Source organism: Zosterops lateralis (assembly GCF_965231275.1).
Source record: "Zosterops lateralis genome assembly, chromosome: 35".
Classification (NCBI taxonomy): domain Eukaryota; kingdom Metazoa; phylum Chordata; class Aves; order Passeriformes; family Zosteropidae; genus Zosterops; species Zosterops lateralis.
The window spans coordinates 1,829,015-1,852,840 of NC_139795.1; the positions used below are offsets into that span (position 1 = coordinate 1,829,015).

Genomic DNA, 23,826 nt, shown 5'->3' on the forward strand with positions numbered 1-23,826 from the left:
CACCCCAAAATATCCCCCAAAATATCCCCCGCCTCGGTTATGGCTTCTGTGAGGCCTCGAGGGGAGAGGAGGAGAAAACAGAGAGAAAAGAAAAGGGGGAAATGTGGATTAAAAAAAAAAAAAGGGGGTTTGGAGGTGGTGGTGGATGGGGAGGGGTTAAAGGGGGTTTTTTGGGGGGGGTTTGGGGTAGGAATGGGAAATTTTGGGGTAGGAGGTGGAGTTTAAGGGGAAAGATTGAATTTTGGGGCAGAAATTTGGAGTTTTTGGGGTAGAAATTTGGAGTTTTTGGGGTAGAAATTTGAGTTTGGGGGGAGAAAATGCTCCTTTAAGGGGTGGAAATGTTAATTTTGGGGCAGGAATTGGAGTTTTGGGGAGGAAAATTTGAATTTTGGGGCAAGAATTGGAGTTTAAGGGGGAAAAATGGGGATTTTGGAGCAGAAATTTGGAATTTTGGGGCAGGAATTGGAGTTTAGGGGGAGTTGTTGCTTTCAGAGGGGTGGGAATGTGAATTTGGGGGTAAATTTGGAATTTTGGGGGGAAAATGTGAATTTGGGGCAGGAATTGGAGTTTAGGGGGGAAATTGCTCCTTCAGGGGGTGGAAATGTGAATTTGGAGGGAAAAAAATAAAATTTTGGGGGAGGAATTTGGGATTTTTGGGGCAGAAATTGGAGTTTTGGGGGGAAAACACCTCTTTAAGGGGTGCAAATGTGAATTTGGGGTAGAAATTGGAGTTTAGGGGAGAAAATGCTCCTTTAAGGGGTGGAAATGTGAATTTTGGGGGGAATTGGGAATTTTGGGGCACAAATTGGAGTTTAGGGGGGGAAAAAGCCTCTTTAAGGGGTGGAAATGTGAATTTAGGGCAGAAATTTGGGATTTTTTGGGGGAAAAAGTGAAATTTGGGGCACAAATTGTAATTTTTTTGGGGAAAATGTGAATTTTGGGGCAGAAATCGGAGTTTAGGGGGTAAAAATGCTCCTTTAAGGGGTGGAAATGTGAATTTTGGGGGAAAAATGGAATTTTGGGGCAGAAATTGAAATTTTGGGGCAGAAATGTTCCTTTAAGGGATAAAAAAAATGAAATTTAAGGGGCAGGAATTAAACTTTAAAGGGGAGAAATCAGAATTTAGGGGCGAAAATCAGAAATTAAAGGTTCAAATCCATCCCCAAGGGGCAGAATTTGTCATTTAGGGAGCGAAAATTGAAATATTTGGGGTGAAATTGTCACTTTTGGGGCAGAAATTTGAATTTTGGGGGCGGAATTCCCTCCCCAGGGGCAGAAATTTTTTCTCCAGGAGTAAAAAATTCTCAATTTTTGGGTGAAAATTCTCATTTTTGGAACAGAAATTGTCATTTAGGGGGTAAAAATTTCAATTTCTGGGATCCAAATCCCTCCCCAAGGGGTAAAATATTCAATTTTTGGGGTCCCAGGAGCAAAAATTCTGATTTATGGGGTGGAAAGAGGTAAAAAATCATCATTTTTGGGGCAGAAAAATCACAAATTTTTGGGGTTTAACTTCCTCAGGGCTCAGAAATCCTCAATTTTAGGGGGAAAAAAAAATCTTCAATTTTGGGGTCAAAACTTCCCAAGGGGCAAAAATTGTGTTGTTTTTTTTTTTTTTTATTTTTAGGGCAGAAATTTTCATTTTTTGGGGCAAAAAATTTCCTTTTTTTAGGGCAGAAATTTTTAATTTTTGGGGCAAAAAAATTTCATTTTTTAGGACAGAAATTCTCATTTTTTGGGGTAAAAAAATTTTCATTTTTTGGGGGGACAAAAAAAATCGAAAATTTTTTTTATTTTCTGGGGATTTTTTAACCCCTTCAGGGCTGAATTTTTTTTTTTTTTTTTTTTTTTTAAATTTTGGGGGTCAAACCTTTTGATTTTCAAAGGGCCCCAAAATCCTTCCCCTCCCCCACCAGGGCTGCCCCTCCCCCACCCTCCCTCCCTCCCAATTTAAAGGGGTCCCTCCCCCCTGGGTGGGGGAGGAACAAAAAAAATTTAATTATTAATTAATTATTAATTAATAATAATTATTTATTCACCAACCTCGCCCCTCCCCCACCATTTCCGGGTCCAACTCCTCCCTCCTTTAAGGGTGGGGGAGGGGCAGAAGGAAAAAAAAAATTTCCCCTCCCCCACCCCCCCAAAAAATAATAAAAAATAATAAAAAATTATAAATAAATCCTCCCCTCCCCCCCCTCAGCTCAAAGGGGGGGGGGTCAAACCGCCGCCCCTCCCCCACCCCGCCCCTCCCCCACCCTCTGCCGCCGCCGCCGCCTTTGGGGGGGGGAGGGGAGGGGGAAAAGGGGGTGGGGGAGGGGCGGGGTGGGGGAGGGGCCGCGCCGGTCGCTGTTTTCTGTGAAAACTTTGGGGTTGGGGGAGGGGAAAAATAAAAATAAAAATAAAGGGGGGGGGGAAATGGGGGGAGGGGAGGGGGGTGTCGAGTGGGGGAGGGGCCGTGAATAAAAACCCCTCCCCCCACTCTGCTCTCCCCTCCCCCTCCCGCCCCTCCCCCAATTTTGTATATTTTGTACATTATTAATAAACTTTTTTTTGGGGGGGAGAAAAACCCCCGGAAACGGAAAAAATGGAGAAGAGTCTGTTGTGTGGGGGAGGGGCAACATGGGGGGCAATTGGTCACTCTGGGAACCCCCTGGGGTCATTTGGTCACTCTGGGACCACACCCTAGTGACCCCAAGTGACCACACCCACACTGACCACACCCCAATAACCACACCCCCACTGACCACACCCACTGACCACACTGCACTGACCACACCCCACTGACCACACCCACACTGACCACACTCCAATGACCACACCCCAAATGACCACACCCCAATGGCCACACCCCCACTGACCACACCCCCACTGACCACTCCCACTGACCACACCCCAAACCACACCCACACTGACCACACCCCACTGACCACACCCACACTGACCACACTCCAATGACCACACCCCAAATGACCACACCCAAATGACCACACCCCCACTGACCACACCCCCACTGACCACACCCCAATGGCCACACCCCCACTGACCACACCCCCACTGACCACTCCCCAAACCACACCCACACTGACCACACCCCACTGACCACACCCACACTGACCACACCCCACTGACCACACCCCAAATGACCACACCCACACTGACCACACCCACACTGACCACACCCACTGACCACACCTCAAGTGACCACACTCCAATGACCACACCCACACTGACCACACCCACACTGACCACACCCAAAGTGACCACACCCACACTGACCACACCGCACTGACCACACTCCAATGACCACACCCCAATGGCCACACCCACACTGACCACACCGCACTGACCACACCCCAAGTGACCACACCCCAAATGACCACACCCAACACCATCATTGCTCCACCACCTTTTATTCCCCTCGGGCTGGACACGTCCCTGCTCCCCTGACCCTGTGACCCCTGCTGGTCACTCTGCTGGTCACTCTGGTCACTCTGCTGGTCATTCTGGTCACTGTGGTCACTCCGGTGGTCACTCCAGTGGTCACTCTGGTCACTCTGGTCACTCCCGGGGCCGGTGCACCATGACCTCCCCCAGGGCCTCCAGCACCTCCCGTTTATAATCGTCGAAGTCTCCGTCGATCTGGCTCAGGCCCTGCTCCTCCACCACCCAAAGCTGGCAGTTGGTCTCCGTGATCAGCCGCGCGTCGTGGCTCACCACAATCACAGCTGTGACATCATTGTGACATCATCGTGACGTCATAATCCCATCACAATGACGTAATAACAATATTTTAATTTTTTACCCCAAAAAATCCCCATTCGTTTGCTTAAAATCCTCATTTTCCCACCCAAAATCTCAATTTTTGTTCCAAATTTTTCTCCCCCAATCCCCGTTTCACCTCCCAAATTCTATTTATTTCATAGAATCCTCATTGTTCTAACTTAAATCCTTTTTTTTTCTCCTAAATCCTTTTTATTCCCACCACAAATTTCTCTTTTTCCCCCCAAATCCCCCTTCGTTTGCTTAAAATCTTTTTTCTGCCCCAAATCCCCATTTTTCTCTCCCAAAATTCCCATTTTCCAACCAAAAAATCCCTATTTTCTTTCCTAAATCCTCATTTTTCTCTCCCAGATACCCGTTTTTCCCCCTAATCCCCATTTATTTTCCCTCTAAATCCTTTTTTCACCCCAAATATCCCCCAAATCCCCATTCCTTCCCTTAAAATCCCCATTTTTTCCTCCCAAATCCCAATTTTCTGTCCCAAATCCCAATTTTCTGTCCCAAATCCCAATTTTCCCTCCCAAATTCCTCATTTTCCCGCAAAATGACGTCACCACCTTGGCCCCGCCCCTGGCCCCGCCCACTTGGTCACGCCCCTGGCCCCGCCCACCTCCTTTGTATTCATTGATGGCGTCGGCCAAGGCGTCGATGGACTCGATGTCCAAATTGTTGGTGGGTTCGTCCTGGGGGGTCAAGGGGTCACTCAGGTGTGGTCACACCTGGGCTGGACCTTCCCTGAGAGGCCACGCCCCTCTCAGAGTGACCACGCCCCTCCCAGCGTGACCACGCCCCTTCAAGAGTGACCACGCCCATCTCAGAGTAAGCCACACCCCCCAGCCACACCCAGACCACACCCAGGATGAGGACAGGGGGTCTGGAGGGGTCAAGGGGTCACTCAGGTGTGGTCACACCTGGGCTGGACCTTCACAGAGAGGCCACGCCCTTCCCAGAGTGACCACGCCCCTCCCACAAAGGCCACGCCCCCCCGAGAGGCCATGCCTCTCCTGACCACGCCCAGGTTGAAGACAAAGGGTCTGGAGGGTCATGGGGTCACTCAGGTGTGGTCACACCTGGACACGCCCATTCCCCATTAGACCACGCCCTTCCCTTGTCAGGCCACGCCCCCAGCCCCGCCCAGGCCCCGCCCAGGCCCCGCCCAGGCCCCGCCCAGGCCCCGCCCTCACCAGGATCAGCACGTCGGGCTCCCGGCAGGAGAGTTCAGCAAACACCACCCGGGCCTTCTGCCCACCTGCGGGAAAGGGGCAGGAGCTTAGAGCCAGGCCACGCCCACCGAGAGCTGATTGGCTGCCCCAGCTGTCAGTCAAACCTGGCCATGCCCCCTTCCCAATAATCAGGAAGTGACCTTTTTTCTGGCTGGGATAAGCCCCGCCCCCAATGGAGACCCACCTGTCCATCATCGCCCTGGCCACGCCCTCTCCCAGGAAGCCGCGCCCTTTTCTTAAAGAACCAGAACACCTTAAAACCTTTATGTGGAAAAGCCCCTCCCCTTTGACGGTAGCCACGCCCTTCCAGGTGCTGGCCACGCCCCCTAGACAGTAGCCACACCTCTCTAAAAATTAGCCACGCCCACCCAGGTACTAGCCACACCCCCTAGAAAGTAGCCACGCCTCTCCAAAGAGTAGCCATACCCACCTAGGAGGTAGCCACGCCCTCTAGACAGTAGCCACACCTCTCTAGACACTAGCCATGCCCATCTATGTGCTAGCCACGCCTACTAGGCCATAACCACACCCTCCCAGGCAGTAGCCACGCCCTCCCCATCACTCCCAGGGTCAAGCCCCCCCCCTGGAGCCTCCGGCCCCGCCCACCCGAGAGTTTGGCGATCTGCAGGGTGTGGGCGTGGCCCTCGAGGCCGAAGCGGCCGAGGCACCTCCGGGCGTCCTGGTGGGGGAGGTTGAAGCTCCTCTGCAGGAACTCGGCCGCCGTCTCCTCCAGGCGCAGCTGCTCGGCCGCCTGCTGGTTAAAGAACCCCACCTTCTGCAGGTGAGGGTGGGCGGGGTCAGGGACACGCCCATGGGACACACCCATCCATCACTGCTGGTTAAAGAACCCCACCTTCTGTGGGGGGGGAAAGGGGAGGGGTCACCTACCTGTGAACAGCCACACCCACCCCTGACCACACCCACTGATGGTTAAAGAACCCCACCTTCTGCAGGGGGGAAAGGGGCGGGGTCAGGGACACGCCCATGGGCCACACCCATCACTGAACACACCCACCCATCACTGCTGGTTAAAGAACCCCACCTTCTGCGGGGGGGGGAAATGGGCGGGGTCAGGGACACACCCACCTACCTGTGAACAGCCACACCCACCCCAAACCTGCCACACCCACATCTGCCACACCCACCCCAGACCTGCCACGCCCACACCTGTTTATAGAACTCCACCTTCTACAGGTGGGAGGGTGGGGCTGGGTCAGGGACACGCCCACCAGCCACGCCCACTCCCCATTGGCCACGCCCACATCACCAGTTATGGTTTAGAATGGGCTGGTCCAGGTAATAACCACGCCCACTCCTTAGGCCACGCCCCCTTTTGGCCACGCCCATAACGACCACACCCATCTTTTAGGCCACACCCACCCCTTAGGCCACACCCCTTTTATGGCCACACCCTTTATTGCTTCTATATGAAGCCACGCCCTCTGTGACCACACCCATTTAAGCCACTCCCCTTTCCGTTGAAGCCACGCCCACCCGGCCCCGCCCTCCCCTCTGGCCCCGCCCCCTTTACCAGCCGATGGTTCCTCCTCATCTGCCCCCGGAGCTGTCGAGAAATGCGGGAGGGAAAGGGTTAAAAATCCCCAATTTTGGGGTGAAAAATCCAATTTTTTGTGTCTCTTTTCCCATTTTCAGGGTCCTCAATCCCATTTTCAGGGTCCCTTTTCCCATTTTTTGAGCCCCTGTCCCCTTTTTCGGGGTCCCCAATCCCATTTTCAGGCCCCCCGACCCCATTTTCAGGATCCCTCTCCCCATTTTTGGGGTCCCTTTTATCATTTTTTGAGCCCCTCTCCCCATTTTCAATGTCCCCAATCCCATTTTCAGGGTCCCCAATCCCACTTTTAATGTCCCCAACCCCATTTTTGGGGTCCGCAATCCCATTTTCGGGGTCCCCAATCCTATTTTTGGGGTCCCCCTCCCCATTTTCAGGCCCCCCAACCCCATTTTCAGGCCCCCCAATCCCATTTTCGGGGTCCCCGATCCCGTTTTCAGCCCCCCAATCCCATTTTCAGGCCCCCCACCCCGTTTTGGGCCCCGTACCGGCGTCAGGGCCCCGGTGAGCAGCTGCAGCAGGGTGCTCTTCCCCACCCCGTTGGGGCCCACGATACAAACTGGGGGGAAATCCGGGGGGTCCCCGATCAGGGCGGGGTCCCTCGACCCCCCACGGGGATTTGGGGGATTTTGGGGGGTTTTTGGGGGGGTTGTGGCCATTTTTGGTGGATTTTGGGGTTTTGGGGGGATTTTGGGCCATTTTTGGAGATTTTGAGGCCATTTTGGGGGAATTTTGGGGCATTTTGGGGGATTTTGGGGCATTTTGGGGGGGGGTTGGGGGTTTTTTGGGGATTTTGGGTTTTTTGGGGGATTTTGGGGCCGTTTTGGGGGAGTTTGGGGTGTTTTGGGGAGGTTTTGGGGCATTTTTCAGGGTTTTGGGGCATTTTTCAGGGTTTTGGGGGTTTTGGGGCCGTCCCACCTCGGGATTCCATGTCGATCCCAAAATCCAAGTTTTTGAAGAGCAGCTCCTGCCCCTCGTAGCCAAAATCCACACCTGGAAATTGGGGGGAATTTGGGGGGGAAAAAGATCAGAATTAAATTTGAGGGTTCAAAATCCATCCTGGGACCCCCAAAATCCATCCCGGGACCCCCAAAATTCAACCTGAGATCCCCAAAATTTATCTTGGGATCCCAAAATCCATCCCAGGACCCCCAAAACTCAATTTGAAGCCCCAAATTTCAATTTGAGACCCTCCAAAATCTCCATTTTTTTACCCCAAACCCTGACTTTTCCCAAAATCCCTTTTATCCCCCCAAATTCCCATTTTTTTCCCAAAAATTTAACCTTTTATTCCTAAAAAATTTTGAATTTTTTCCCCTAAAAATCTTATCCTTTCACCTAAAAACCTCATTTTTTCACCTAAAAACTCCCGTTTTTTTTCCTGAAAACCCATTTTTTCCCAATAATTCTATTTTCCCCCAAACGTACCGTGCAGGCCGAGGATGGGGGGGCTGAGGGGGGGCGGGTTGGGGAAGGTGAAGCGCACGCAATACTCGCGGGGTCTCCGCAGCAGCTCCGGGGCCTCGGCCGAGCCCTCGTCGGGCGCCCGGCGCCGACACTTCTGCTGCTTTCGGGTCAGCGCCTCCTTCGTCTGCTTCTCCTGGAAAATACAGGATTTTGGGGAGATTTTAGGGGTTTTGGATTAAAATTCCAGAGATTTGGGATCAAAATTCCGGGATTTGGGGGGTTTTGAGTTGAAATTCCAGGGATTTTTGGGAATTTTTAAGCTCAAATCCCAGAGATGTTGGGACTCAGATCCTGAAGATTTTTGAGATGAAATTCCAGGGGTTTTGGGGCTTAAAGTCCCAAGATTTTGGGCTCAGATCCTGAGGATTTTAGGAATGAAATTCCAGGATTTTTGGGCTCAATTCCCAGGATTTTTGGGCTCCAATTCCCAGGAAATTTGGGAATGAAATCTCAGGGATTTTGGGCTCGAATCCCATTGATTTTGGGGCTGAAATTCCAGGATTTTTGTGGCTGAAATTCCAGGGATTTTGGGGCTCAAATTCCAGGATTTTTAGGGCTGAAACTCCCAGGATTTTGGGCTCAGATCGTGGGATTTTTGAGCTCAAATTCCTGGGAGTTTTGGGGCTGAAAATCCCAGGAATTTTGTGCTCAATTCCTGGGATTTTAGGGCTGAAATTCCAGTGATTTGGGGGCCAAAATTCCAAGGATTTTGGGCACAGACCCTGAGGATTTTGGGGCAAATTCCAGGATTTTTGGGTTCAATTTCCAGGATTTTGGGGCTGAAATTCCAGGATTTTTGGACTCAATTTCCAGGATTTTAAGGGCTGAAATTCCCAGGATTTTGTGGCTGAAATTCCCAGAATTTTGGTGATTTTGGGGGGTTTTTTGGGAGCCCCTCACGGCCTGTTTGGTGGATTTCCCTCCGGCTTTGAGGTCCCGCAGTTTCTTCTCCTGTTTCTCGAATTGTTTCATCAGCTCCTTCTGCTTCTGCTGGTACATCTTCTTAAAGGTCACTGCAAAACCGGGAAATTCTGAGAATTCCTGCGAATTCCAGGGAATTCTGGATCATTCTGGGGCCTCCCAGTTCCCATCCCTCCTTTATTCCAATTTTCCCCATTTTTTCCCCATTTTTTTCACCATTTTCCCCAATTTTTTCCCATTTTTTCCCAAATTCTTTCCCCATTTTTTCCCATTTTTCCCATTTTACCCCCATTTTTTCCCTATTTCCCCCCATTTTCCCAATTTTTCCCCCTTTTCCCGATTTTCTCCCATTTTTCCCAAAATTTCCCCATTTTTTCCCCAATTTTTTCCCAATTTCCCCCATTTTCCCCCATTTTTCCCCCTTTTCCCCAATTTTTCCCATTTTTTCCCCATTTTTTCACCATTTTTCCCCATTTTTCCCAGTTTTTTCCCGAATTTTCCCCATTTTTACCCGTTTTCCCCCATTTTTCCCCATTTTTTCCCATTTTTTCCATTTTTCCCCCTTTTTCATTTCCCCTCATTTTCCCCCCATTTTTCCCCCATTTATTCCCATTTTTTCCCCATTTTTTCCCATTTTTCCCCTTTTTTTCGATTTTTTTCCCGTTTTTTCCCAATTTCTCCATTTTTTCCCCCAAATTTTAACATTTTCTCACTGTAATTTCCCCGGTAGTAGTGCAGCCTCTGGGAGTCCAGGTGGATGAGCTCAAAATTCCCCCAATTTTTCCATTTTTTCCCCATTTTTTTCCCATTTTTTCCCCGTTTTTTCGATTTTTTTCCCGTTTTTTTCCCAATTTCCCCATTTTTTCCCCCAAAATCTGAATTTCCTCACTGTAATTCCCCCGGTAGTAGTGCAGCCTCTGGGAGTCCAGGTGGATGATGTCGGTGCAAACGTCGTCCAGGAATCCCTGGTCGTGGGAAACCACCAGCAGCGTTTTCTTCCAGCTCTGCAGGTAACTGAAAATGGGAGAAAAATTAAAATTTTGGGAAAAAAAAAAAAAAATTTGGGGAAAAAACAAAAAAAAATTAAGAAAAAATTAAAATTTTACAAAAAAAAAATGGGATTTTGGGAGAAATTCTAAAAAAATCCAAAAAAATTCCCCCCAAAAATTCCCCCCCAAAAATTCCCCAAAAATTAAAAAAAAAAAAAAAAAATTTCCCAAAATTCCCAAAAATTCCTCAAAAAATTCTAAAAAAATTTTAAAAAATTTGCAAAAAAAAATCCCCAAAAATTTCCCAAAAAATTTGCCCCCAAAATTCCCAAAAAAATTCTCAAAATTTCCTCAAAAAATTCCTCAAAAATTGTAAAAAAATTTTTAAAAAAATCTAAAAAAAAATCCCCACATATCTCCTCAAAAAATCCTCAAAAATTAAAAAAAAAATCCAAAATAATTCTAAAAAATTCCTCAAAAATTTCCCCAAAAATTCCAAAAAATTTGCCCCCAAAATTCCAAAAAAAATTCCCAAAAATTCCCAAAAAATTCCCAAAACTCCTCAAAAAATTCCCAAAAATTAAAAAAAAAAAAATCCCCAAAAATTTCAAAAAAAATCCCAAAAATGCCTCAAAAAATTCCCCAAAAATTCTAGAAAAATTCCAAAAAAATTCCAAAAAAAATCCTAAAAATTCCCCAAAATCACAGAATTCGAAAAACGTCCAAAAATATCCCAAAATGCCCCAAAATGCCCCAAATTTCCCCGAATTCTCACTTGTTGAGCCAGATGACGGCGTTGAGGTCCAGGTGATTCGTGGGCTCGTCCAACATCAACAACGTCGGCTCCAGGAACAGCGCCCTGGGGGGACAGGGGAGACACACCTGAGACACCTGAGATACACCTGAGACACCTGGGGACACCTGGGGACAGCTGGGGACACCTGAGACACACCTGAGATACCTGGGGACACCTGAGACACCTAGGGGGCACCTGGGGATACCTGAGATACACCTGGGACAGGTGAGACACACCTGAGACACACCTGAGAGACCTGAGATACACCTGGGATACACCTGAGACACCTGAGATACACCTGGGACAGGTGAGACACACCTGAGAGACCTGAGATACACCTGGGATACACCTGAGACACACCTGAGACACACCTGAGATACACCTGAGACACCTGGGACACCTGAGATACACCTGGGACAGGTGAGACACACCTGAGAGACCTGAGATACACCTGGAATACACCTGAGATACCTGGGGGGGGCACTAAAACACACCTGAGATACCTGGGACACACCTGGGATACACCTGAGATATACCTGGGGATACCTGGGGACACCTGAGATACACCTGAGATACACCTGAGATACACCTGGGATACACCTGGGATACACCTGGGATACCTGGGATACACCTGGGGACAGGTGAGACACCTGGAACACACCTGAGACAGGTGAGACACACCTTGAGGGCACTAAAACACACCTGAGGACAGGTGAGAGACACCTGGGGACACCTGGGACACACCTGGGGGGCACTAAAACACACCTGAGACACAACTGGGGGGACCTGGGCACACCTAGACGAGGCCACGCCCTCACCTGACCACGCCCAGAGCTCACCTGTCTAGGGACATCCTCATCCTCCCCCCCCAAAATCTCCAAATTCAGCCTCACCTGGAGCTCTTGGGCCCTTCCCAGCCCCTCCAAACCTCACCTGGCCCCACCCAAACCCCACCTGGATTCACCTGAGCTCACCTGAGCACACCTGAGCACACCTGAGCACACCTGGACTCACCTGGCCAGGGACACCCTCATCCTTTCCCCCCAAAATCTCCAAACTCGGCCTCACCTGGAGCTCTTGGGCCCTTCCCAGCCCCATCAAACCTCACCTGGCCCCACCCAAACCACACCTGGACTCACCTGGGCACACCTGGACCCACCCAAACCTCACCTGAGCACACCTGGGCACACCTGGACTCACCTGGCCAGGGACACTCTCATCCTCCAGCCCCCAGAGAACTTCCTGGTCGCCCTGTTCTGCATCTCAGGTGTGAATCCCACCCAAACCTCACCCAAACCACACCCAAACCACACCTAAACAACCCCAAATCACACCTGGACCCACCTGAGCACACCTGGACTCACCTGGCCAGGGACACCCTCATCCTCCAGCCCCCGGAGAACTTTCTGGTCGCCCTGTTCTGCATCTCAGGTGTGAATCCCCACCCAAACCCCACCTGAGCACACCTGAGCTCACCTGGACTCACCTGAGCACACCTGGACTCACCTGGGCACACCTGGACTCACCTGGCCAGGGACACTCTCATCCTCCAGCCCCCAGAGAACTTCCTCGTTGCCCTGTTCTGCATCTCAGGTGTGAATCCCAGCCCCGCCAGGATCCTCCTGGCCTTGGCCTCGGCGGCGGCGGCTCCGATGGCTCTGAGCTCCTCGTACACCTGCACAGGTGAGACCCCCGGGCGGGGACGGGGTTAGTGCCACGCCCACACACAGCACAGGTGGGCTTTGGGGTGGGACAGGTGGGTCAAGGAGGGGTTTGTGGGGCACAGGTGTGACCAGGTGTGTCTCAGGTGTGTCCCAGGTGTGTCCCCAGGTGTGTCTCAGGTGTGTCCCCAGGTGTGTCCCAGGTGTGTCCCCAGGTGTGTCCCAGGTGTGTCCCAGGTGTGTCCCAGGTGTGTCCCCAGGTGTGTCCCCAGGTGTGTCCCAGGTGTGTCCCAGGTGTGTCCCCAGGTGTGTCCCAGGTGTGTCCCAGGTGTGTCCCCAGGTGTGCCCCAGGTGTGTCCCAGGTGTGTCCCCAGGTGTGCCCCAGGTGTGTCCCCAGGTGTGTCCCAGGTATGTCCCAGGTGTGTCCCCAGGTGTGTCCCCAGGTGTGTCCCCAGGTGTGTCCCAGGTGTGTCCCCAGGTGTGTCCCAGGTGTGTCCCCAGGTGTATTTTGGGTGTCCCCAGGTGTGTCCCCAGGTGTGTCCCCAGGTGTGCCCCAGGTGTGTCCCCAGGTGTGTCCCAGGTGTGTCCCAGGTGTGTCCCCAGGTGTCCCCAGGTGTGTCCCAGGTGTGTTCCAGATGTGTCCCAGGTGTATCTCAGGTGTCCCTAGGTGTGTTTTAATGCCCCCCAGGTGTCCCCAGGTGCCCCCAGGTGTGCCCAGGTGTCCCCAGGTGTCCCCAGGTGTCCCCAGGTGTGTCCCAGGTGTCCCCAGGTGTCCCCAGGTGTGTCCCCAGGTGTCCCCAGGTGCCCCCAGGTGTCCCCAGGTACCTTCTCCAGCCTCTCAGCAGCCGCATCGTCTCCTCCCTCCAGCAGTTTCTGCAGGTGCCGCTCCTCGTCCAGGAGCCGCAGGCGCTTCGTGTCCGCCCTGAGCACGGCCTGGACCGCGGGGGTGTCATCGGCCTGAACCTCTGCACAGGTAAATAAATACAGGTGTGAGACAGGTGTGTGCCCTGAGCACGGCCTGGACCGCAGGTGTGTCATCGGCCTGAACCTCTGCACAGGTAAATAAATACAGGTGTGAGACAGGTGTGTGCCCTGAGCACGGCCTGGACCGCAGGTGTGTCATCGGCCTGAACCTCTGGGACAGGTAAATACAGGTAAATACAGGTAAATACAGGTGTGAGACAGGTAAATAAATACAGGTGTGTGCCCTGAGCACGGCCTGGACGGCAGGTGTGTCATCGGCCTGAACCTCTGCACAGGTAAATAAATACAGGTGTGTCATCGGCCATCACCTCTGCACAGGTAAATACAGGTGTGAGACAGGTGTGAGACAGGTAAATACAGGTAAATACAGGTGTGCCATCAGTTAACACCTCTAGGACAGGTAAATGCACAGGTGACACAGGTGAGACACAGGCAAACACAGGTAAATAGAGGGGTGTTATCAGCTCACACCTCCAGACAAATGAGAAACAGGTGTCCCCAGGTGTCCCCAGGTGTGTCCCAGGTGTGTCCCCAGGTGTCCCCAGGTGTATCCCCAGGTGTGTCCTAGGTGTGTCCTAGGTGTGTCCCAGGTGTCCCCAGGTGTGTCCCAGGTGTGCCCAGGTGTGTCCCCAGGTGTGCCCAGGTGTCCCCAGGTGTGTCCCCAGGTGTCCCCAGGTGTGTCCCCAGGTGTCCCCAGGTGTCCCAGGTGAGCTCAGGTCTATCTCAGGTGTCCCCAGGTGTCCCAGGTGTGTCCCAGGTGTCTCACCTTGCTCGCAGAGCAGCACGTCGATGTTGGGGGGGATGTTCAGGGCTCTGTTCGCGATGTGCTTCAGCAGCGTCGTCTTCCCCTTCCTGCCCCAAAACACCCAAAATTGGCCCCAAAAATCCCCACAATTAACCCCAAAAATCCCCCAAATTAGACCCCAAAATCCCCCAAATTAGACCCCAAAATCCCCCAAATTAACCCCAAAAATCCCCCCACAATTAACCCCAAAATCCCCAAAATTAAACCCCAAAAATCTCCCAAATTAACCTGAAAAATCCCCCCACAATTAACCCCAAAATCCCCAAAATTAACCCCAAAACCCCCAAAAGTAACCCCCAAAAACCCCCCACAATTAACCCCAAAATTAGCCCCCAAAATCCCCAGAATTAGCCTCAAAACCCCCCAAATTAACCCCAAAATCCTCAGGATTGTCCCCAAAAATCCAGGAATTAACTCCAAAATCCCCCCAAATTAACCCCCAAAATCCCCAAAATTAAACCCCAAAATTAACCCCAAAAATCACAGATTTACCCCAGAATTAACCCAAAAATGCCCAGATTTAAACCCCAAATCTTGGGATTTCGCCCCAAAATCCCAAAATTTAATCCCTAAATTCCCCAAAAACCCCAAAATGCCAATTTTTCTCCCCAAATTCCTGACCCGTTGGGCCCCACGAGGCCGTAGCGCCGGCCCGACACGATGTAAAGGTCGGCGTTGACGTAAAGTTCCTTCCCGTGGGCGGAAATGCTGAATTTCTCCAGCTGGAAATGGGGAAAAAATGGGGAAAATGAGAAAAAAACGGCAAAAAACGGGGAAAAATATGGGGAAAATGAGAAAAAATGGGGAAAAAATGGAAAAAAAAAAAATGGGAGAAAATGGGGAAAAACAGGGGGAAAATACGGGAAAATTCCCTGGTGGATATTGAGGTTCCCCAGGTGAATTTGGGGTTCCCCAGGTGAGTTTTGCGCCCCCCCCAGGTGAATTTGGGGGTTCCCCAGATGGATTTTAGGGTTCCTCAGGGGAGTTTTGAGGCTCCCCAGGTGAATTTGGGGCTCCCCAGGTGCATTTCAGGGTTCCCCAGGTGAGTTTTGAGCCCCCCCAGGTGCATTTTGGGCCCCCTCAGGTGGATTTTGAGCCCCCCCCAGGTGAGTTTTGAGGTACCCCAGGTAAGTTTTGACTCCCCCAGGTGAGTTTTGAGCCCCCCCAGGTGAATTTGGGGGTTCCCCAGAAGAAGTTGAGGTTCCCCAGGTGAGTTTTGAGGCCCCCAGGTGAATTTGGGGGTTCCCCAGGTGAATTTGAGCCCCCCAGCTGGATTTTGGGGTTCCCCAGGTGGATTTTGGGCCCCCCCAGGTGGATTTTGAGGTTCCCCAGGTGAATTTGGGGGTTCCCCAGGTGAATTTGACCCCCCCAGGTATATTTTGGGGTTCCCCAGGTGCTGTGGGCCCCACCTTGATGTCGGAGGCGTTCTCCAGCATGGCCTGGCGCGAGGAGAGCTCGGCCTGCGACACGGCAAAGTCACTGTCCCCGGAGGCGGCGGCTGCGCGGAGAGAGGCCACCTGCCGCTGGAACTCCAACTGGGGGACAGACAGGGGACACGCCCATCAGGGACACGCCCATAAGACACGCCCATCGGGGACACGCCCATCGGGGACACGCCCACAATGGGACACACCCATAATGAGACACGCCCACAATGGGACACACCCATCAGGGACACGCCCATAGAGAGGCCACCTGCCGCTGGAACTCGGCCTGGGGGGACAGACAGGGGACACGCCCGTCAGGGACACGCCCACCATGGGACACACCCATTGGGGACACGCCCATAGAGAGGCCACCTGCCGCTGGAATTCCAACTGGGGGGGACAGGGGACACGCCCATTGGGGACACGCCCACAATGGGACACACCCATTGGGGACACACCCATTGGGGACACGCCCATTGGGGACACGCCCATAGAGAGGCCACCTGCCGCTGGAACTCCAACTGGGGGGACAGACAGGGGACACGCCCGTCAGACACACCCATCGGGGACACGCCCACCATGAGACACGCCCATTGATGACACGCCCACCATGGGACACGCCCACCATGGGACACGCCCACCATGGGATACACCTACCATGGGACACACCCATCAGGGACACGCCCACCAACGGACACGCCCACCATGGGACACGCCCATTGATGACACGCCCACCATGGGACACGCCCACCATGGGACACGCCCACCAATGGACACGCCCACCATGGGACACGCCCACCATGGGACACGCCCATTAGGGACACGCCCACCAATGGACACGCCCATTGAGGACACACCCACCATGGGACACGCCCACCATGGGACACGCCCACCAATGGACACACCCACCAATGGACACGCCCACCAATGGACACGCCCACCATGAGACAAGCCCATTAGGGACACGCCCATTTGGGGACACGCCCATTTGGGGACACGCCCATTTGGGGACACGCCCATTGAGGGGACACCCCCACAATGGGACACGCCCACCGTGGGACACACCCACCACAAGCCACACCCATATATGGAAAGGCTCTTGTGCTAAGCCACGCCCACAAAGAGCCACACCCAGTTAAGCCCCACCCACATTGAGCCCCACCCACTTAGGCCACGCCCATCATGGGGTCACACCCTGCTAGGCCACGCCCCCAAGGCCACGCCCCCTCACCTGTTTCTTCATCTTTTTCTTCTCCTTTTTGCTGATTCGGGCGTCAGGCCCCGCCCTCGGCCCCGCCCCCTCCTCGTCCTCCTGGGTAGAGACCAGAACAGCAAAAAATGGGCAAAAATGGCATAAAAACAGCCCAAAATATCCCCAAAAATCCCCTAAATATCTCCCAAATTATCCCCAAATTATCCCAAAAATATCCCCAGAATGTCCCAAAATATGCCCCAAAAATATCCCCAAATATCCCAAAAATATCCCCCAAAATACCCCAAATAGCCCCAAAAATATCCCCCAAATATCCACAAAAACATCCCCAAAATATCCCCAAAAAGCCCAAAATATCCCCAAAATGTCCCAAAATATTCCAAAATATCCCTCAAAAATATCCCAAAATATCTCAAAAATATTCCCCAAAACATCCCCAAAACATCCCCAAAAAATCCCCAAAATATCCCCAAAATATTCCCCAAAATATCCTCAAAATACCCCCCAAAATACCCCAAAAATGTCCCAAAAAATCCCCAAAATGTCCCAAAACATTCCAAAATATCCCTCAAAAATATCCCCCAAAATATCCAAAAAAAATTCCCCAAAACGTCCCCCAAACTTCCCCAAAATATCCCAAAAAATCCCCAAAATATCCCCCAAAATATCGCAAATTATTCCCCAAAATATCCTCAAAATGTCCCAAAATATTCCCAAAACATCTTAAAACTTCCCCAAATATGCCCCAAAATATCCCAAAATAGTCCCCAAACTTCCCCAAAATATTCCCAAAATGTCCCAAAAATATCCCCAAAAAATCCCCAAAATATCCCCAAAACATCCCAAAAATATCCCAAAATATCCCAAAAATATCCCAAAATATCCCTAAAAATCCCAAAATATCCCCAAAATCTCCCAAAAATCTCCCCAAAACCTCCCAAATTATCCCTCAAAATACTCCCAAATATTCCCCAAAATATCCCCCAAATATCCCCTAAAATATCCTCAAAATATCCTCAAAATATCCCCAAATTCCCCCCAAAACTCACATTTTCACTTCCTTTTTGGGCTCCTTCCTCTTCTTCCTCCTCCTCTTCCTCCTCGTCCTCATTTTTCAAGGCTCCAAATTTATTCTGTCAGAAAATAGAAAAAAAAAAATCCAAATTTTGGGGTCTCAATTGCCCCAAAAATCAAAAAAAATCCCCTCAAAAAACCCTCAAATTTTGGGGTCTCATTTCACCCCCAAATCCCTCAAAAATCCCCTCAAAAAAGGCCAAAAAATTCAAAATTTGGGGTGTCATTTTTCCTCCAAAATCTAAAATAAAAAACTCCAAACCCCCCCCCAAAAAAACCAGATTTTTGGGTCTTGTTTCACCCCAAAAATCCCCCAAAATAAACGTCAAAAACCCCTAAAATTTCAAATTTTGGGCTTTCATTTCCTCCCAAAAATGTCCAAAAAAACACCCCAAAAACCACCAAAAACCTCAAATTTGGGGTTTCTTTTTTCCCCAAAAAACCCCAAAAATGGCCAAAAAACCCCCAAAATTAAGAAACCCCAAAAATCTCCAAAAAACCTCAAAATTTCAAGTTTTATTTCCTCCCAAGATCCCCCAAAAATGTCCTAAAAACCCCAAAAATTTATAAAAAATTAAAAAAAAAAATTCTCCAAAAATCTCAAATTTTGGGGTCTCATTTCTCTCCAAAATCCCCCAAAAATGTCCTAAAAAACCCTAAAAATTCATAAAAAAACCCCAAAAAACCTCCAAAAATCTCAAATTTTGGGGTCTCATTTCCCCCCAAAAAACCCAAAACCCCAAAATTCCCAAAATTTAAACAAAAAAACCCAAAAAGTCCCAAATTTTTCAATTTTTTACCTTCTTGCCTTTGTTGTCCTCAGACCCTTCGGCCTCGTCGTCGCTTCCAGATTTTCCCTGAATATTTTTTGGCAAAAAAATTAAAAAATTCCTCAAAATTTGGAATATTTTGGGATTAAAAAATAAAAAAAAAAAGGGAAAAAATATTAAAAATACAAAAATTTTCCCAAAAAAAATTGATTTTACCTGTTTTTTTCCTTTGGGTTTTTCATTTTTTCGGTTTTTCTTCTTTTTTTTGTCGTCTTCTTCTTCATCCTGGGGAAAAAATTCCAAAATTTTGGGGTTTTTTTAGGGATTTTTGGGGATTTTTTAGGGATTTGTGGTTTTTTTTCAATTATTTTGGGGTTTTCACAAATATTTTTGGGGTTATTTTTATGGATTTTGGGTTTTTCTTAAATTTTCTTAATTTTCTTAAATATTTTGGGGGTTTTTTTTCAAAAATTTTGGGTTTTTTTCAGGGATTTTGGGGGTTTTTAGGGGTTTTGGGGTTTTTTTCTGGATATTTTGGGGTTTTTTCAAGGATTTTGGGGTTTATTTAAAGATTTTGGAGTTTTTTCAGGGATTTTGGGGGTTTCCCAAGGAATTTTTGGGGTTTTTTTACAGATTTTGGGGGGGTTTTTTTCAGCGATTTTGGGGTTTTTCCCCAGAAATTTTTGGGGTTTTTTCTAGGATTTTTAAGGGTCTTTTTCCAGAATTTTTTGGGGTTTTTTTCCAGAATTTTTTTGGGTTTTTTTCAGGAATTTTTGAGGGTTTTTTCCTGGGATTTTTGGGATTTTTCCAGGAATTTTTGGGTTTTTCCTGGGATTTTTGGGTTTTTTTCCAGGAATTTTTTGGGGTTTTTTCAGGAATTTTTGGGGGTTTTTTCCTTGGATTTTTGGGGTTTTTTCCAGAAATTTTTTGGGGTTTTTTTTCCAGGAATTTTTTTGGCTTTTTCCAGGAATTTTTGGGGGTTTTTTCCTGGGATTTTTTGGGGGATTTTTTCTGGAGATTTTGGAATTTTTCCCAAGATTTTGGAGGTTTTTTTCCAGGAATTTTTGGGTTTTTTTCCAAGAATTTTTTGCGTTTTTTTCACTTTTTTTTTTGATTTTTCCCAGAAATTTTAGGGTTTTTTCCAGATATTTCATTTTTTTTCCAGCAATTTTGGGTTTTTTCTCAAGAATTTTGGATTCTTCCAGGGATTTTGGGGTTTTTTTCAGGAATTTTGGGGTGTTTTTTCCCCACCTTGGCACTTTTGCCCTTGGCTGGTTTTTTCTCCTTTTCTTCCTCTTCCTCCTCCTCGTCCTCGCTCTGGCCCTGGCTCAGGGCAGCAAAAACATTCCCTCCCTAAGGAAAAAAAACAGCAAAAATTTAAATTATTCCACTTTTCTCCCCAAATTCTGGCTTCAAAACCCAAAATTCCCCAAAATTTGACACTTAATTAAAATTTATCCCATTTTTTTGCAGGATTTTCCTTCAAAGTTTCCCATTTTTTGGTGATTTTTCTCCTCATTTTTAAGGGATTTCCCCTCTCATTTTTAGGGATTTTCCTCCTTTTTTTAAGGGGATTTCCCCCCTCATTTTTGGGGGGATTTTTTCCCATTTTTGGGTGATTTTTTTACCGCATTTTTTTAAGGATTTTCCTGCTCATTTGGGGGGATTTTCTCCCTCAATTTTAGGGATTTTTCCTCTCTTTTTTTGTGCTTTTCCTCCTCATTTTTAGGGAATTATTCCCCCATTTTTAGGGGATTTTCCCCTCATTTTTGCAGGAATTTTCCTCCTCTGTTTTTCTGGATTTTCCCCATTTTTGAGGGGCATTTTTTTCTGCTTTTTGGGGATTTTTTCCCCTCATTTTTTAAGCATTTTCCTCCTCATTTTTTGGAATTTTTTTTTCCATTTTTGGAGATTTTTCTCCTCATTTTTAGGAATTTTTTTTTCTCATTTTTTAGGAATTTTCCTCCTCATTTTTGACGACTTTCCCCCTTCATTTTTTAGGGAATTTTCTCTCTAATTTTTTGGAATTTTCCCCCTCAATTTTCTCAATTTTTCAGTATTTTCCTCCTAATTTCTTTTAAATTTTCCCCATTTTTGGGGAGGATTTTTTTCCCTTTTTTCTTGAGTTTTCCCCCTCATTTTTTTGGGGCTTTTCTCCTTCATTTTTCAAGAATCTTTCCTTAATTTTTTTCTATTTTCCCCCCTCTTTTTCAATGATTTTTTTCCTTTTTTTTTACGCTTTTCCCCCTCTTCATTTTATTATTTTATTTTATTTTATTTTATTTTATTTTATCTTATTTTATTTTATTTTACTTTATTTTATTTTATTTTCTTCTTATTTTTGAAGTAATTTCCCTCTCATTTTTACTGTATTTTCCCCATTTTTAGGAGACATTTTTTTCTATTTTTTACACACTTTTTTCCCCCTTTTTTTTTTAATTTTTCCCATTTTTTCTTATCTTTCCCTCTCACCTTTTTCCTCCTCCCTCCTCTCCTGGCTGCCGGAGCTGTGGGGCAGATTTTGGGGGTCACAGAGGGTTCAGAACCCCTTTGGGACCCCCCAGAATTCCCTTTCCTGACCTTCCTCCTCCTCCTCCTCGTCGTCCTCGTCGGCGGCGGCCGCCAGGGCCTGGAGGCGCCGGCTCAGCTCCTCCTCCTCGGGCTCCGGCTCCGCCCCCCGGGGCCTCCGCCCCTCCTTCCGCCTGTCTTTCTTCCTACGGGACCCCTGGGGGGGGTAATTAGCGTTAATTAGCATTAATTACCTTTAATTAGTTTTTGATTAGGTTATGGATTGGCTGCCTGAGTATTGAATGCAGGTTGGGTTTGGCTCCTCCCACTTTGGCTCCACCCCTTTTAGCCCCTCCCCTTTAAGGCCCTTTACCTTATAGCCCCTCCCCTTTAGCCACACCCCTTTTAGCCCCTCCCCTTTTAGCCCCTCCCCTTTGACCTCTTCCCCTTTAAGGTCCTTCAATTTAGCCCCTCCCATCTTTAGACACACCCCTTTTAGCCCCTCCCCTTTAAGGCCCTTTCCCTTTTAGCCCCTCCCCTTTTAGCCACACCCCTTTTTCCCACCCCTTTATCATTGCAACTTTAGCCCCACCCCTTAAAACCTTTCCACTTAGCCCCTCCCCTTTTGCCACACCCCCTTTAGCCCCTCCCCTTTACCCCACCCCTTTTTAGCCCCTCCCCTTTATCTCTGCCTCTTTAGCCCCGCCCCTTTAAAACCCTTCCATTTAGCCCCTCCACCTTTTGCCACACCCCCTTTAGCCCCTCCCCTTTTAGATTTGCACCTTTAGCCCCTCCCCTTTTAGCCACACCCTTTTAGCTCCTCCCCTTTTCCCCCACCCATTTAAGCCCCACCTCCTTTAGATCCCTTTCTTTCACTCTCTCCCTTAAGCCCCACCCCTTTTCAACTCCACCCCTTTTAGCCCCTCCCCCTTTCACCCCACCCCTTTATCTCTGCCCCTTTTAGCCCCTCCTTGTTTTGGCTCCACCCCTTTTAGCCCCTCCCCTTTTTGACCATTCCTTTCTTTGGCCACACCCATTTTGGCCCTTCCCCTTTGCCCCCACCCATTTTAGCCCCTCCCCCCCCCCCCCTTAGCCACACCCCTTTAAGCTCCTCCCCTTTCCCCTTTAACCCCTCCCATCAATCCCCACCCTTTTAAACCCCTCCCCTTTTAACCCCACCCCTTTAGCCCCTCCCACTTCCCCATTTAATTGCCCTTTTTTAAACTCCTCTCCTCATTAACCCCGCCCTAATTAACAGCCCTAATTAGCATAATTAACCTGGGCAGGGGGCGGGGCCTCTTTCTCGGGGGCCGGGGGGGGCTCGGCCGGCGCCGCCTTCTCCTCCTCGGCCAATTCCTCGAAAAACTGGAAACAAATCACAGATTTTGGGGGATTTCAGGGGGATTTTTGGGGGATTTGGGGGGATTTTGAGGGGAATTTGGGTGATTTTGGGTCATTTGGGGAGATTTTAAGGGGATTTTGGGGGGATTTGGGGAGATTTTGGGGGATTTGGGGGGATTTTTGAGGGGATTTTGGGGAGATTTGGGGAAATTTTGAGGGATTTGGGGAGATTTTAAGGGGATTTTGGGGGAATTTGGGAAGATTTTTGGGGATTTGAAGGGATTTTGGGAGATTTTGGGGGGATTTTGGAGGGAATTAGGGGGATTTGGGGGGATTTTGGGAGATTTTGAAGGGATTTCAAGAGATTTGGGGGATTTTGAGGGGATTTTGGGGATTTTTTGAGGGGATTGGGGGGGCTTTGAGGGGAATTTGGGGGATTTGGGGTGGATTTTGGGAGATTTGGGGAATTTCAAGGATTTTGGGGCGATTTTGGGCAATTTGGGGGGGGGATTTGGGAGATTTTGGGGAGGATTTTGGGGAATTTTGGGGGATTTTGGTGGATTTGGGGAGTTCAGGGAGGAGTTAAAGGTGAAAGTTCAGGTGTCACTCACGGATTTTTTGCCTTTTCGGTCCTTTTTGCCTTTCTTGACCGGTTGTTCTGGGAAAGGAAAAAGAAAAGAGTCTGGGGGTGCCCCAAAATCCCAGGATTTGGGGCAAAATCCAACAAAATTTGGGGTAAAATCCCAGAATTTGGGGTAAAATCCCCCCCTGGAATTTGTGGTTTGTCCCTCAGCCCACAGAGAGTGAGGGGGGTCCCCCAAACTCGGGGGGATTTGCCTCAAAAACAGGGGGTCCCTCCTCATGGAAAGGGGTCTTGGGGCTGTCCCCACCAAATCTTGGGGGTCCCAAACTGGGGGTCTCCCCTCATTCTCAGGGTCCCATCCCAGAATCCCTCCCTCAATCCCGGGGGTCTCCCCCCAATCCTGGGGGTCTCCCCCTCATTCCCGGGGGTCTCCCCCTCAATCCCGGGGGTCCCATCCCGGAATCCCCCCCTCATTCCCGGGGGTCTCACCCTCGTCCCCCCCCTTCCATTCCTCCTGCTTGGCCCCCGCCGGCCGCGCTCCCTTCGGCATGGCCGGGCACCGCGCACTGCGCATGCGCCGTCACCGCCGCCCCGAGCCGCTTCCGGGCCGCGCCGCCGCTTCCCATTGGTCCGTTCCGCCGCAAACCCCGCCCACCGCCCACGCGCTTCTTTTGCTATTCGCTGTCGTCTTTTCGTCCCGTCCACCCCCGAGGT

General features: G+C 49.5%; 1 protein-coding gene across 1 annotated transcript; it reads right to left on the reverse strand.

Annotated features, from left to right (window-relative positions):
• Positions 1–3,393: 3,393 nt before the first annotated feature.
• ABCF1 (ATP binding cassette subfamily F member 1) lies at positions 3,394–23,771 on the reverse strand. The gene is made up of 26 exons (XM_083881709.1): positions 23,602–23,771; positions 23,141–23,187; positions 22,467–22,553; positions 21,261–21,405; positions 21,153–21,187; positions 19,932–20,033; positions 18,897–18,965; positions 18,711–18,767; positions 17,886–17,969; positions 16,855–16,935; positions 15,606–15,731; positions 14,818–14,918; positions 14,158–14,243; positions 13,233–13,372; positions 12,273–12,421; positions 10,726–10,809; positions 9,851–9,975; positions 8,941–9,053; positions 8,002–8,173; positions 7,492–7,566; positions 7,062–7,132; positions 6,535–6,567; positions 5,610–5,778; positions 4,965–5,029; positions 4,391–4,463; positions 3,394–3,725 (listed from the first exon to the last, which is right to left on the reverse strand). Exons 1-26 carry the CDS (start codon positions 23,684–23,686, stop codon positions 3,559–3,561), a joined length of 2,541 nt encoding a protein of 846 aa, XP_083737835.1. The 5' UTR covers positions 23,687–23,771; the 3' UTR covers positions 3,394–3,558.
• Positions 23,772–23,826: the final 55 nt, after the last annotated feature.

What these genes read in the sequence shown, in the direction of transcription:
- ABCF1 (XM_083881709.1), bottom strand. Translation starts at nt 23,686, where the DNA reads ATGCGCAGTGCGCGGTGCCCGGCCATGCCGAAGGGAGCGCGGCCGGCG. An exon ending in GAGGAGGGAGGAGGAAAAAG is followed by an intron (nt 20,034 to 21,152) that starts GTGAGAGGGAAA and finishes TTTTTTCCTTAG; the next exon opens with GGAGGGAATGTTTTTGCTGC. An exon ending in TCACCGGGGCCCTGACGCCG is followed by an intron (nt 6,568 to 7,061) that starts GTACGGGGCCCA and finishes ATTTCTCGACAG; the next exon opens with CTCCGGGGGCAGATGAGGAG.